The sequence below is a fragment of the Lipotes vexillifer genome, unplaced genomic scaffold (genome assembly GCF_000442215.2).
Source record: "Lipotes vexillifer unplaced genomic scaffold, Lipotes_vexillifer_v1.1 scaffold12, whole genome shotgun sequence".
Taxonomy (NCBI): domain Eukaryota; kingdom Metazoa; phylum Chordata; class Mammalia; order Artiodactyla; family Lipotidae; genus Lipotes; species Lipotes vexillifer.
The window spans coordinates 2,159,597-2,175,335 of record NW_006796716.1 but is presented as its reverse complement, the minus strand read 5'-3'; the positions used below and the strand labels follow the sequence as shown (position 1 = coordinate 2,175,335).

At 37.3% G+C, this 15,739-nt stretch overlaps 1 protein-coding gene and 1 non-coding gene across 2 annotated transcripts in view; one reads left to right on the top strand and one right to left on the bottom strand.

Moving 5' to 3' along the window:
* The window catches only part of BAZ1B (bromodomain adjacent to zinc finger domain 1B), a 71,142-nt gene that overhangs the window by 48,171 nt on the left and 7,232 nt on the right, over positions 1-15,739 (bottom strand). Inside the window, exons 2-5 of the mRNA XM_007468887.1 lie at positions 13,470-13,586; positions 10,443-10,587; positions 3,060-3,261; positions 150-271 (exon numbers count right to left, since the gene is read on the bottom strand). Of these exons, the coding sequence (XP_007468949.1) occupies positions 150-271; positions 3,060-3,261; positions 10,443-10,587; positions 13,470-13,586 (586 nt within the window). The remainder of the gene's footprint in view (positions 1-149; positions 272-3,059; positions 3,262-10,442; positions 10,588-13,469; positions 13,587-15,739) is intronic.
* On the top strand, positions 8,679-8,751 carry TRNAG-CCC (transfer RNA glycine (anticodon CCC)). Its single transcript has one exon. It is a non-coding gene; the product is annotated as a tRNA-Gly (tRNA).

Genomic DNA, 15,739 nt, shown 5'->3' with positions numbered 1-15,739 from the left:
AGACCAGAAAACCACTCAGAATTTGTTGTAGAAACATATTTATTTACATTTTTCTTTAGCACATTTTCTACGTGAAAACGAGCGCTTTGCTACTTTCTTAAACAACATCTACTACATGTAAGAGGTTTAATATAAAGGTGCCAACTAACCTTATCTTCATTTTGTAGTTTCACGTCGTATTTGTGAGGCAGAAATTTTGGAGGTGCCCATTTCCTCTCTCCTTTCTTTAATGAAGTAGGAAGTTTTCGTGGAGATCTACGTGCTCTGTCATCTAATCAAATCAATAGAAAATTAGTGAAAAAAATAATTCTTTTAATTCTATCCACTTAGTAATCTTCCTGAACAGCTACTCTGCAACCAAGCACTGAGTGATGGGGCCCAAAGGTAAATCATAAGGTCCTTACCTCAAGTAGCTAAAGTCTATGGGAGGAGTCAACAATAATTACAATAAAATGTGGTAAATACCACAATAGAGATTGGTATAGAAAAATACTAGATTAGAGAGAAAAATACTCAGAAAGAGAGAAGCAATGTCTAATTTAGTCTGGAAGATAGGCAGGGAAGACTCAGAAAGAATATGACTTGTTCAGAGACTGCAAATAATGAGATACAGGTGAATATGATCTACAGTACAATTAAAAAAATCAGACTACAGAGGTAAGTAGGGGCTTATAAATTATAACAAACCTTGTATACCATTCATATAGGCTGGAATTTGTCTTATGGATACTAGGGAAACAAAAGATTTTTGATCTAACTAACTAGATGTACATTTTGGAAAGAGCACTAGTGTGAAAAAATGAAGAAAAAGAAAAAGCACTTTCAGCAGTTAGAAAATGAATAAAATGGGAAGGTGAGACTGAAGAAATCATAAGATATAATCTTAAACATCTGGATTAATGTATCAGAATGGTGAAGGAAACAGTCAAGAAGACAGACTTGGTAACCAACTAGTTGTGGGAATGTTAAAGGTTCCTAAGTTTTCTGCCTTAGAAACCAAGTAGATGATGATGTATTGAAAAATAAAAAGGCAAAAAAAAATAAAAATAAAAAGGCAGGACAAAAACCATATGAAAAAAATCTAAGGAATGGCAGTGGGGAAAAAGGAAATAAAGAAAAGTAGTTAGAGAAATAGGAGACTGTGGTATCAAATATATTAACTAAAAGATTTGAGAGTGACCAACAGTGTTAAATGTAAAAGAAAAGTAAAATGGACTAAGAAGAAATCAGTGGATTTGGCAATTAGGGGTCACCCATAACCTTATTAGGAAGAGTTTTAGGAGTAAAGAGGCAGAAGTTAGACTATAATAGCATAAGAAATAAACTGATGGTCAGAAAGTGGAGACAACATTCTCAAGAACTTTGGCTTGAATGAGTAAGACAGAAAAAGAACAACAGGATCAAGGGAGGGTATGTTTTTGTTTTTAGAAAATGGGACTTTGTTTATAAGTTGAGAAGAACTATTAGAGAGAGGGTTAAAAACACTGTAGAGTAGAATAATGAGTTAACCCAATCCTTGAGAAAGCAGCAAGGAATGGAATTCAAAGCACAAGTATCTTGACCAAGAGGAAGGACAGACAGCTCCCTTCTGAGATGAAGGAAGAACACAGACATTCCTAACAGTGAGGTTAAAAACACAAAACTGAAAAGTTCCTGCCTAATACATTTCCCCCCCCCATAAAGTAGAAGGAAGGTTACCTTGTGAGAAAACATTTTGTATACTGGAATTTGTCTCTCATATTTCTATGGAAATTCTAATCAGTTTTCCCCCTGAAAACATTCAGAGTACATCATAACATTCTTTAGCCTGCCTACCATTCTTTCCACATACTAGCAATAACATTATATCCCAAAATTAAAACCTAAACTAAGGCATATAACACCCTAAAAAAGAAGCCAAAGCCTAAAACTAGGGGTTCCTAGTACACGTTTAAGGCATAAAACTAACAACTGTAACACATCATTGGTATTCCAATGATCTGGTTCTAGAAGAAGTGTTAGAAGACATATCATCAGTCAACACCTAACCAACACACTTATCAACCTCAAGTCTTGAGGATTGTTAAGTAATATACATGTTAGAAAACTTCAGTATCAAAAAGAAGGAAAAGAGAAACTGAAAAACATAGACATTAGCTTTCAAAATGCAGAGTGGAAAACAAAACTAAAGCATCAGCAACTGGGGCAGACGAGTCTCAGAAGTTTCCTCGGGACTAGATAAGAACATTCCTTTAAAACCATCTGCACATATCCAAAACATCTGGAGAGACAAAGAATAGAATGGAAGACATACAGCATAACATTCTAATGAAATGTTCTAATTCAAACTTTGTAATGGTTAAATAATGAGGTAAAATTTGATCCTCTAACAATCATGGGGAGGTGGATCAATATACATGAATACTTGAGTACTCATATTTGTGGAGGCAGAAGACACCTATACCAGTCAAATTCCTTACTGACACAGATTTAAAAAAAAAAAAGATGACCTCAGAGGATGATTTATTTTTCCAATGGGCAATGTCTCAGTTCTTCAACTTTCAAAACATTACGTTAGGTCTCCAGGTCCCTAAAAATTACTTTCAGATATCATAGTGTTTCAGAATTCTGGGAGCTCCCATCTGAGACGAATTTGAGTTACAAAATACAGATAAAAGGAAGTATCTCAAAACCGTCACACTGGCTGGCAACGTGAAGAGAAACAGAGATTAGAATTTATCCCTCATACTCTGATCACACCCCTTCCACACATATACATAATTCCAACTTAAAGAGAAAAGGCAGGCAAACTTTCTTTGCCATCTTGAGTAGCTAGGTATGTGCACATAGATTTCCAAGCAACTAGAGGAAATGACTTCCCAATTGTCTTAATTGTGTAGGGAGATTTAAATCTTGATTCATTTTGTAGGTATTTTAGTTGTTTTCCAAATCATAAACAGGCAAAATCATGTCTATATATCAACAAACCCAATTACAAATTTAATTGCTAGAGAACTCAAGATGATTTGCGCGTAATATGAGTTGCATAACTCATTAAGGAAAGCTACTATCATACGTACTAATACTCTCTCTCCTTCCTTCATCCTCTTTCACAATTGCCTCCTTCTTCTGATGGTCCTGAGCGATTTGGCTAGAATTCTCTTTGTCACTTGAGGGAGAATCACAGGCACCATCAGATTTCTTCTCAGTGGCCTCTTCATCCACTTTCTCCAAAGGATGAATCTTCACAATCCTCACCTTTAGCATTTTTTCCTTCCCAACCTATAAGGGAGATAGGAGAAAGAATCAAAGATAATAATTAAGGGGACTTCCCTGGTGATCCAGTGGCTAAGACTCCACGCTCCCAATGCAGGGGGCCTAGGTTCAACCCTTGGTCAGGGAACTAGATCCCACATGCTACAACTAAAGATCCTGCATGCCATAACTAAGACCCAGTGCAGCCAAATAAATAAATAAATATTAAGAAAAAAGATATTAAGAACTAGAAACCTAAAGGTAGGGCTTCCCTGGTGGCGCAGTGGTTGAGAGTCCACCTGCCGATGCAGGGGACACGGGTTCGTGCCCCGGTCTGGGGGGATCCCACATGCCGCAGAGCGGCTGGGCCCGTGAGCCATGGCCGCTGAGCCTGCGCGTCCGGAGCCTGTGCTCCGCTGCGGGAGAGGCCGCAGCGGTGAGAGGCCCGCGTACTGCAAAAAAAAAAAAAAAGAAACCTAAAGGTAACATTTAGAATATATTATTCAATACACATTCCACCTCACCTGACAAAAGTCACTGAAACTCTAAAGTAGTCAAGCACAGTGATTTTTTCCAACTTTATTTCTCAGATCTCCAGGTTGAAATATGACATCTTAAAAAATAAAATGATCACAATCTAGTTCATAATTCACGTACCAATGTACTAATGCCAAAGGGCAACTACTGCACAAACCTGAGAAATGTGTAAATAAAGTTCAAGAATTTCCATTTTCTAAAAAAATAAATTATATATATGGATATTCAATTCTCCAGAACCATCTGTTGAAAAGACTATCTTTTCTTCACTTAATTACCTTTCCATCTCTATCAAAAATCAGCAGAGAGAAAGAGAGAGAGAGAGAGAGAAAGAGAGAGAGAGAGAGAGAGAGAGAGAGAGAGTGTGTGTGTGTGTGCGCGCGTGTGTGCGTGCTCACATCTATTTCCGGATGCTATTCTGTTCCACTGATCTACTGGTCTATCTTTATACCAATTTCACACGGTCTTAATACTTTACAATAAGGCTCAAAATCAGACAGCATTAGGAATCTAACTTTGCTGTTCTTTTTCAAAGTTGTTCTGGCTAGGTTTTTTGCATTACAATCAGTTGGGCAATCCCTACAAACAAGCTGCTGGGATTTTACTATTAATTGTGTTGAATCTATATGTCAATTTGGGAAGAACTGACATCTTAACAATATTTAGTTTTCTGACCAATGAACAAAGTCTACCTCTCCATCATTTAAGGCCTTCTTTAATTTCCCTTAGCAATGTTTTATAGTTTTGTGTATAGGTCTTACACATCTTTTGTCAGATTTACTCCCAGAGTACTCCAGATTTTTTGATGTTACTATAAACGGTATTGAATTTTTAAATTTCAATTTCCAACTGTTTGCTGCTAACACATAGAAATACAAATTGGTTTTTTGTATAGTGGGCCCTTCATTTCCATGGGTTCCCATATCTGTGGATTCAACCAACCACGTATCGAAAACATTAAAAAAAGAAAAAAAAGAAAAAAGAAAAGAAAAAGAAATTCCAAAAAGCGAAATATGAATTTGCTTCACGCTGGCAACTATTTACACAGCATTTACATGTGTATTAGGTATTATAAGTAATCTACAGGTAATTTAACGTATACTGCAAGATGTGCATAGGTTAAATGCAAACACTACACCATTTTATATAAGGGACTTGAGCATCTGCAGATTTTGGTATCCACAGGGTCCTGGAACCAATCTTCCACGGATACCAAGGGATGACTGTATTTATCTTGTATCCTGCTACCTTGCTAAACTCACTTATTAGTTCTAGTACCTTATATGGTAGATTCCATGAGATTTTCTACATAGACAATCGTGTTATCTGCAATTTTACTTCTTCCTTTCCAATTTGGATGTCTTTTACTTCTTTTTCTGACTAGAACCCCCAGTACAATATTGAGTAGGAAAGCAGACATTCAGTCTTTTATCATTAGGTATGATGTTAGCTGTAGGTTGTTATTCTGTAAATACTATTTATCAGGTTGAAGAAGTTTCTTTCTATTTGCAGTTTTCTGGGAGTTTTTATTAGGAATTTGGATTTTGTCGAATGCATTTTGTGTGTAAATTGAGATGATCATATGGTTTATCAGTAAGGAGAATTAGAAATTTAAAACCTTGCATTCTTAGGATAAACCCCACTTAGTCATGATGTATTATCCTTTTAACATAATGTTGGATTCCACTTGCTAAAATTTTTATTAGAACTTTTACATCTAGGTTCACAAGAGAGCTCTGTGAACATACTTTTTTTTTTAGTCTGTGGCTTTTTCTTGTGCTTATATGGTTTCCGTATCAGGGTAATGCTGACCTCATAAAATGATTTGTGAAGGATTCCCTCCTCTTCTATTTTCTGAAATAACATATAGAATTGGTATTATTTCTTCCTTAAATGTTTGGTAGAATTCACCAGTGACAACATCTGGGCCTGAAGTTTTCTTTGTGGGATGATTTTCATTACAAATTCAATTTATTTAATAGATACAGGGCCATTAAAGGTTTCTATTTCTTCTTCAGTCGGTTTTGGTAGTTTGTGTCTTTCAAGGAATGTTTTCATTTAAATTGTCAGATTTATTGGCTTAAGGGTGTTAATAATATTCCCTTATTATTCTGTCAATATCTGTAGGCTCTGTTGGGATATCACCTAATTCTTCATATTGGTTAATTCGTGTCTTCTCTCTTTTTTACCTGAGTTTGCCTACAGGTTTATTAATTTTATTGATCTTCTCAAATTACCAGCTTTTGGTTTCACTGATTTCCTCTATGGTTCTCCTGTTTTCTATTTTATTGATTTTGCTTTGATTTTTACTAATTCCTTTCTTCTTCTGTTTCCTTTGGGTTCTTTTTCTTATTTCTCTCTTTTTTTTTTTTTTTTAACATCTTTTTCTTGTTTCTCAAGGTAAAAGCCAAGGCCAATGATTTGAGACCTTTCTATTTTTTCTCACAGATGTTTAGTGCTATACATTTCTCCTAAACACTACTGTAAGCAGTATCTCACAAATTCTAATATACTGTATTTTCATTTTCATTCAGTTCAAAATATTATCTAATTTCCCTTTTGATTTCTTCTTTAACCTATGAGTAAGTTAAAGGTGTGTTATTTAGTTTCCAATTATTTGCAGAGTTTCCAGATACCTGTTATTGATTTAATTCCATTCTGGTCAGAGTATATACTTTGCATGATTTGAACCCTTGTAAGTTTACTGACTTTTTTTATGGCCCAGACTATGGTCTACCATCATAAACTATGCACTTGAAAGAAATGTGTATTCTGCAGTTATTAGGTGGAATGTTTTATAAATGACAATTAGGTCAAGTTGGTTGATAATGTTATTCAGGTTTTCTATATTCTGGCTGACTTTTTGTCTACTCTTTCTACCAGTTATTGAGAAAGGGGGAGGGGGCTGAAATCTCCATCTATAATTTTGACTTGTCTATTTCTTTTGGTAGTTCTATTTTTGCTTCACGTACTCTGAAGCTCTCATTAGTAAATACATAAACATTAAGGACTGCTATGCCCTCTTAATAAACTGATCCCTTTGTCATTACGAAATGCTTCTTTATTCATGGTAATATTCTCTGTCCTGAAACCTACTTTGTCTGATACTTATATAGCCATACCAGATTTTTTGACTAATGTTAGGATGGTATCTTTTTTCCACCCTTTTAATATTATTCTATTTGTATCTTTCTTATAGGCAGCAGATAGTCGCGTGTTGCTTTCTTATCCAATCTGACAATCTCTACCTTTTAAGTGAAGTTTTTAGAACATTTATATTACACATAATTACAGATATGGTTAGGTACTTTCTTTCTATTTGGCTTATCAAAACTAAAAACTTTGGCTTCCCTGGTGGCACAGTGGTTGAGAGTCTGCCTGACGATGCAGGGGACACGGGTTCGTGCCCCGGTCCGGGAAGATCCCATGTGCCGCGGAGCCGCTGGGCCCATGAGCCATGGCTGCTGAGCCTGCGTGTCCGGAGCCTGTGCTCCGCAACGGGAGAGGCCACAACAGTGAGAGGCCCGCGGAACGCCCAAAAAAAAAAAAAAAAAAAAAAAAAACTAAAAACTTGTGCTCTTCAAAAAACACTGTTAAGAGAATAAAAACACAAGCCCTAGATTGGGAGAAAAAGCAAAAGCATATATCTAATAAAGGATATGTATGCAGAATATATAAATAAGTCTCACAACTTGAAAATAAACAATTTAAATTTAAACTAAATTTTAAAATGGACAAAGATCTGAACAGACACTTCACCAAAGGAAATACAAATGGAAGTATAGCAACAAGCACATAAGGTGCTCAACATTATTAGTTATCAAAAGAGTAAATACTCAAGAATAAAAACCCTAGTCAAAGGGCATAGTCCACTGTATTCGATAATGCCAAAGCATTTACCAAAATAGTTAGCAGTGAATGAGCAGCTCCAGATTCTTGTCAAAACTTGGCATTATTTTGACTTTTTCTTATTTACTAATCTGATGAGTATAAAATGATCTCACTACGGTTTCAATTTGATTTCCTAGATTACTAATGAATTTAAACATCTTTTCATATGTTTATGGACACGCCTATCTCCCTAATCTCTCTCTCCCTCTTCCTGGAACTCTTCCTCTTCCACCTTGCAGATGTGTGCAGAGTATCTTCCTTTTGCCACTCCATATCTTTCTCCAGTCTTCTCTGCCTTGCTCTGTGCTTAAACAGGCTGATCTTTATGAACTATATCAAAGGGCTCCTTTGCCCTGTAGATTTTGGGGAGTTCCACCCATGGGAAGCATAAGCAGAAAATCATATGGTATATTTATTCCCCTGTCTCCCTAGCAGGTTGGTTACTTCTCACTACCAAAGTACTTTTCTACAATTACATTACTCTCTCCTAGTTCCTGTATCCATTCCCTCCCCTCATTTACTTGGGGTTTAGAAGTAGTAAAGCCTCTCCACTATTGACAGCCATGAGGTACTTTAACCTTGTTAGTTTTCCTTGACCTAGATCAGACTGCTGTCTCCTGTCTATAGTTCCTTTATTAAACTCAATTCGATTACACCATATGAATATGCCATCTGTTTCCTGCCAGGACACTGAATGATATAGTGTGTGATTAAAACCCAATGATGATTCCACAGACAATTACGAAATTTTAAAAAAGTAGCTAGGAGATACAAGGAGTCAAAGTAAATTAAAGAAAGAACAAGGACTTTGGAGCCAGACAGACACAGACTTACTGGCTATTGTTGGGCTACCTAAGCCATTCCCCTCCTCCTCTTCTCTTGCCAGCCTGTCTCTTTTAAGGCTTTATAAAAAAGGTAGTATTCACTTTCTCAGCCCCCCTGCAGCTAAGGATGGATTATGTAAGCCATGGTCTAGGCAATAACATGTAAAGATAAAAGGGGACAGGTGGGGGACTTCCCTGGTGGTCCAGTGGGTAAGACTCTGCGCTCCCAATGCAGGAGACCCAGGTTCGATCCCTGGTCGGGGAACTAGATCCCACATGCATGCTGTAACTAAGAGTTCGCATGCCACAACTAAGAAGCCCACATGCCACAACAAAGGTCCTGCGTGCTGCAAATAAGATCCAGTGCAGCCAAAATAAATAAATAAATAAATATTTTTTAAAAAGGGGACAGGAGGAATATGCTTCTGGTAAAGATTTTCTTACTGTGCTTAGATATTTGATCACTCTGAATTGCGAGTGAGCAAACAATTGTGCTCACAGTCACAATTTCACAACCAAGAGGCAACAAAGCTAAGGACAAAACCAAACACACCGAGAAAAGCAGAGCAGAAAGGCAGAGATGGAGTTTAAGTCCTTGACAATATTATTCAGCCTCTATACCAAACTTGGAATTGCCTGCCTCTAAGACTTATTATGTGAGATAATCAAATGTCTTCATTGGTTAAGCCGATGCTACTCAAAATGTTGTCCCCAGAGTGTTCGTATCATCACATCCTGGAGCTTGTTAGAACTGCGAACTTTCAGGCCCTACCCTAGACCTTTTGAATCAAGCTCTCAGGGGATGGGGCCCAAGAATGTACATTCAGTAATCCTCTAAGTGATTTTATTGAGGCTAAAGTTTGAGAAGTCCAGGCCACTGTCAGTCAGCTATTTCATTACATACAGATGAAATCACTAGTACTAAAAAGTACATTAATCAACCTGAACAAGCTACTTAAACACCTGCGCCTGTTTACCACCTCACCTTTCTGCGCAGATTCTGTAAGACATTATGTAAAGCAACTAGCCCAGTATCCAGTACATACAGAAATTCAACAAATGTTAGTTCCCTTCCGCCTGAATCTTACTTAAGTTTTCAAAGGATTATATAGGGATTGCTTTAGTGTTACGTAAACAGTTTACCTATCTACTTTAGTAAATCCTTTAGTAATAGTAATAGCTATCTTACCTATTTACTTCAGTAATAGTTATCCTTTAGTAATGGGCTGGAAAATTTTAAAATTTAAATAGAAAAACAAAACAGTCAACTCAATCACTGTTCCAGGGAAATGAAATCTTTTGCCTATAGATTCCATAGATTTGGACTAAAAATATCTAAATGTCTTTTAAACAAAGTATGAAAAAAATGACAAAACAAAAAAAGCCAATACAGCATCGAGTTATCAAAAAGGGACAAAACAGGGAAAACAAGGTTGCAATGATACACAGTCTAACAATTATTGTAATAGTCAACATTCCCAATAACAAATGTGGTTCTAAAATTTGGTGATTAGGGACTTCCTTGGTGGTGCAGTGGTTGGGAATCCACCTGTCAACACAGAGGACATGGGTTCGAGCCCTGGTCTGGGAGGATCCCACGCACCGCGGAGCAGCTAAGCCCGTGCGCCACAAGTACTGAGCCTGTGCTCTACAGCCCACGAGCCACAACTACTGAAGCCCGTGCTCCACAGCAAGAGAAGCCCTTGCACCACAACAAAGAGTAGCCCCCGCTCGCCGCAACTAGAGAAAGCCTGCCCGCGGCAACAAAAACCCAACACATTAAAAAAAAAAAAAAAAAAAAAATTGGCGATTAAAGTATTTGATATCAAGTGGACTTCAAATGTAAAACAATTTTACTCACATAGAAATATATTCTATAATCTATGTTGGAAGCTCCAATCCTGACATTTGGTGAGTCAAATCACATTAAAAAAATAAATAAAAATAGGCACTCACCTCAAAATCACACTCTTCTCCCACAGCGTATTTGGTCATGATCTCCAGCCAAGCAGTATCTACTAACTTCTCTAAGGAGGCTGTGTTATGGTGAACCATTTCCAGAACAAGTTTCTCATACCAGGCAGGGAACTCCTCCTTCAAACTAAACAAACATGTCATCAGTTACCAAGAAAATGCAGGAGAGCCTATCCAGAGAGTTACTCAGATCAATTCAAAAAGCTCTTTAGCAAATACATGCAAGGCACTGGAGAATACAAAGATTAAAACCTATGTGGTATACAGGATAAAGAAAGAACTTTTAAATAGCTTCGTCTGACTGACCTGTCCATGTTAATTTTCTCATCTATAAAATGAAAATAATAAGCACATCATTAGTAAGGTTGAACATTTTCCCATTCATTTGTTTTTGCAGTTGACTTCCCTTTTCAGGTATGAATTCTTTATACATATCCTTTGTGCAATTTTTGGTTGGGAGACCATAACTTAATTATTATGTCTCAATCAATAAAAATGCATTCCTTCATTCAGTTCTCACAATACCTTGTGAGGGGTCTAGAATTTTCATTTTACGGATAAGAAAAATAAATCATGAATGGTTAATATGTTGGAACCATGATTTGAACTCCTTGCAAAGTGAAACAAAGATGTACCACTTTTCATTTATTAAACTAGCAATAAAGAACTTTAATTACCACACCCTGATAGGAGCAAGTGAATGGTGCAAAATAGCACACATACTCTGCCAAAAGCCCACGTTTCAACTCTTTTGGAAAGCAGTTTGACAACAGTTAGGAGAACTGTCATAGGTACACAACGATATTCACTGCTGGATTCTTGATGACAGCAGAAAATGGGAAGCAACCTAAATGGAGAGTTGTTAGCTATCCAATTCTGACCAGATAGTTTAACATATGTGTTACAGGGCAAAAGGAAGGATCAGGCATGAGAATATTCATACAGAGGCAAGTAGCAGGTTTATTATCATACTACAATATTCTCAATCACTCTCTGTGCTGTTTATAACAAATACTCCTCCAATTGCTAGACTTAAAAGCTCTTATCATACTCCGTTCACAATTAACCTACCAAGTTATCTGCTATTCCCCTCATGATCAATAACCTTCAAGTCTCCCTGCCTTTGTTAAGACTGTTACCTTTGTCCTCTCCCCACTCTCTTCCCTCCCAGCTTAATCACCCTTCCAACATGTCCTCAGACTTCCTTAATTCCATGAGGCCTTTCCTGGCCCCTATAAATTCACTGTCTCTTTCCATTAAGCCTCCCAGTCACTCAGGCTTAAAGCTTCATTGTCTGTGGTTATTTCTGGGGAGTGAAGTTGGACAATGATGTTCAGATTCTCTTACTAACTCTGTATTGTTTACATTCTTATAACAAGTATGCATTTCTTTTATAATCAGAAAAAAGTATTTCTACTTTGAATAAAAATTATAAAACCTCACTGTCTTTTTCAACAATTTCTCCCATTACTCCTTCTATTCTATTAGCTATCAAATCACATAAAACATTCCCTAAGTGTGTTCTTCAGAACTTCCCTCTGTTGTAATGGGATCTAAGGTTGAATAAGTTTAAAACCCGTAAGATTAAACCAAGCTAGAGTTTCTTTACTACAGTCTTCTGAAAATCTTTAATGTGTATTATGACTTTTCAAGAACAAAGTTTGTAGTGGTTTTCCAAAATTATGACCAAACCCCCTTTTTCAGAATGTAAATCCATCTCATTCTTTCTATTCCCAATAATGCCATGATTCCCGACTCGAATACTCTTAGCTAGCCTACACAGACTTCCCACCTGCCTCTTCCCTCTCTAACTCATCTTGCACACCGCTTCCAGATTACTCTTCTCAAAGCACAACCCCAATCATCAAAACCGTCATATGTGTCTCTGCTGTTCAAAAAGCATTGCTGTCCTCACACTGGTCACTGAAGTAAATACATGAATAGCTGAGACAGAGACCACATGGCCCACAAACCCTAAAATATTTACTAACTGGCACTTTACAGAAAAGGTAGGCCAACCCTGAGTCTAGTATACTAAACGGGGCATATATATAAATAACAATAATCCAAAACAGAACTATGTCAGTGACCCAAGCAAAGAAGAAAAAGGCACCAGGTTAACAGACTTCACTAATTATTAATCAGTGATGGAACCATTACTAGACCCCAGGTCTCAAATGAAGGTTGTGCTCTGTTACACAGGCAAAACAGCAGAATGGTATTAATTACTAAACTGTATGCTCTCTCCTTATATACTATCAAGAGAAGTCCACAGAAAAAGTTTCTACTCCAAATTTCTAAGAGTACTGGTTTTTTATAGTAGCTAGAAATGGAGTATAACCTTTAAAATTTGTGAATCACTATAATGTACTCCTGTAACATATAATACTGTATATCAAATATACTTAAATTAAAAAAAAAACCACTAAAAAAAAAGAGTACTGTTTTATCATCCTTAGTTTCTACTTATCTTCTGCATGCTTCTAACTGCCTAAATTCTGAGTGTTTTTTTTGAGAGACTACCCAGACAAATAGGCCCTCTGAAAACAGACAGGATTTTTAAGACACCTCATTCAACCACCCCACTCAGATAAACTGTCTTCAAACTGTGTACTTATTTTTGATAGCTGCTTTAAATACTATCTTAAATTTCAAATGACCACAAAATAAAGAAAACTTTCTGCTAATTTGCTGCCTCCATATTACTTCTAGATTATATCAGCTTCCTTTGCTTAGAACCACATTTCCAGAGTATTTACAAGGTAAAAGTATACAGCAAGAACACTCAAAAGCCTAGTAAATACCTAATTAAGTGTACACACAACTATATATTCCACATACTGTTACTTGCAAAATGACAACAGGCAAGACAGCAGTACATTATACTAACGTAATGTATTCCAATTTATGTCCCATAAATTTAAATACAAATATTGTTTTATGGTTAATATTCCCTCTTTCCTAATAACGTGAAGATAGCGCTAGAAGGGCAGTGCTTCTACTACTTACAGTTCAGCAACTTCCTGTTCCTCCTCCCAGGCCTCTTTGTGCGTTAGCTGACTGCTTCCGGTACTCTTACACGTCCAAATGCGCTCACTGTATCTTTCCAAGCGGGCTTCATACTCTCTGTTAGCAGTGGCTAAGGAACACAATATTCAAGCAACAGAGACAACTAATCCACAAAATACTTACCATATATGGGAAAAAACTATAGTATCCTTTCTATAATGTACAGCATAAGATAAAACTGAAATCAGAGTTTTCAATTGGCAAATCCAAACAAGATGATTAACACTAAAGTATGGTTAGGACCGTCTACAACTGTGCTTTCTTCAATTCACCCAAGTTTCATTTCACAAGACTCACACAGTACTAAAAATTAGTAAGAAAAAATAAAGGCAAAATAAAATACAAGACACAAGGAATAAGAATTTAAGGTATGTGAAACTGTTACACAACTCAGATGGTCAGCAAGTTTAAGAATCAGTTCCACAGTAAGATGAGATGGCTCCAGCAGTCTCACGGGCAGTTTGGAATAACCCCGTGCATATGCAAATGATCCATTTACTAACAGCCTTCCAGTCTACCTTGGAAACACTTGTTGATTCTCTAAGGTTTAAAAAATAAATTCCATAAAGTACTAAAAATAATTCTGATACAGTAATATTTATCCAGAGTTTATGTTATCTCCAATAATACCACGTCCACAAGTTGTTTACCAGTCATTATTCGGTCTTTGTGAGGGAGATGGAGGAAGACATCCTATAACTAGTGCATGTATATGGTAACTTTCAATATCATCCCAATTGTAATTCATTATCACCCAGCCATATTCAAATTCAAATGACAAGTAACTAATTTACTTTTATGCACAGCAAAAGATGCTATGCAGGAAAATAAACTTACACCACAACTAGAGAATGGGCTGCCAATCTCTGTACTTTCCAAGCGACAGTTTTTATATATAATGGTTGAAATAAAAAGTATTTAAACAGCTCCCCTTGTAATATTACCCCACAACTAAACAAATAATTCATTTTTAATATAAAAGAGATTCTTGGTTTTCTAGGGTTATGATCAGTTAAGAGACAAATGACAGGGATAAATCCATAAATAATCCAAAACTGTAGTTCTAGTCAATAGTATAAGCACCTTCTCTCACCATATCATTCACTGGATCCGCCAAAAACAAAGCAATATATGTCTCTTTTCCTCACCGGGCTGTTGCTAATATTTAAATGATTAAACAAAATAGAGCACCAGTAAAAATCAGGAGTCAGACTTCCATAGAAAGCTATGTAAATCCAATCACTGAAAACTTATAAAATCCCATAGAGAAAAGGAAATAGCATGGTTTCTACAGGGACATTATCATAACTAACTTATCAACAAAATGGATTTGTTTTCTGTCTGCCTGTTTGCACCTGGGGAGGGGAGGTAAAATAAAGAATCAGTATGTGGATTTATTTAAACATTCAAAAAGCTTAGTAACATTCTAGGGCTTCCCTGGTGGCGCAGTGGTTGAGAGTCCGCCTGCCAATGCGGAGGGCGCGGGTTCGTGCCCCGGTCTGGGAGGATCCCACATGCCGCGGAGCGGCTGGGCCCGTGGGCCACGGCCGCTGGGCCTGCGCGTCCGGAGCCTGTGCTCCGCGACTGGAGGGGCCGCGGCAGTGAGGGGCCCGTGTACCGCAAAAAAAAAAAAAGCTTAGTAACATTCTAATATATCATTCAGCTACACTGAAGAAATTCACTGTGTAATCAGAGAGAATGTGAGATTAACAAATATGTCCTAAAGAGAAAACATTAAGTTTTTATTATTAGTTGTTATTTTATTAATTAATTTATTTATTTTTGCTGTGTTGGGTCTTCGTTTCTGTGCGAGGGCTTTCTCTAGTTGTGGCAAGCGGGGGCCACTCTTCATCGCAGTGCACGGGCCTCTTACTATCACAGCGTCTCTTGTTGCGGAGCACAGGCTCCAGACCCGCAGGCTCTGTAGCTGTGGCTCACGGGCCTAGTTGCTCCGAGGCATGAGGGATCCTCCCAGACCAGGGCTCAACCCCGTGTCCCCTGCATCAGCAGGCAGATTCTCAACCACTGCGCCACCAGGGAAGACCCTATTATTAGCTGTTATTTTAAAAAGTAGGAATAATGTGGGAATTTCCGGGTGGTCCAGTGGCCGAGAGCACGGGTTCAATCCCTGGTCGGGGAACTAAGATCCCAGCATGTCACACGGCGTGGCCAAAAAAAGAAAAAGAAAAAAAGGAGTAACTGGCTTCATT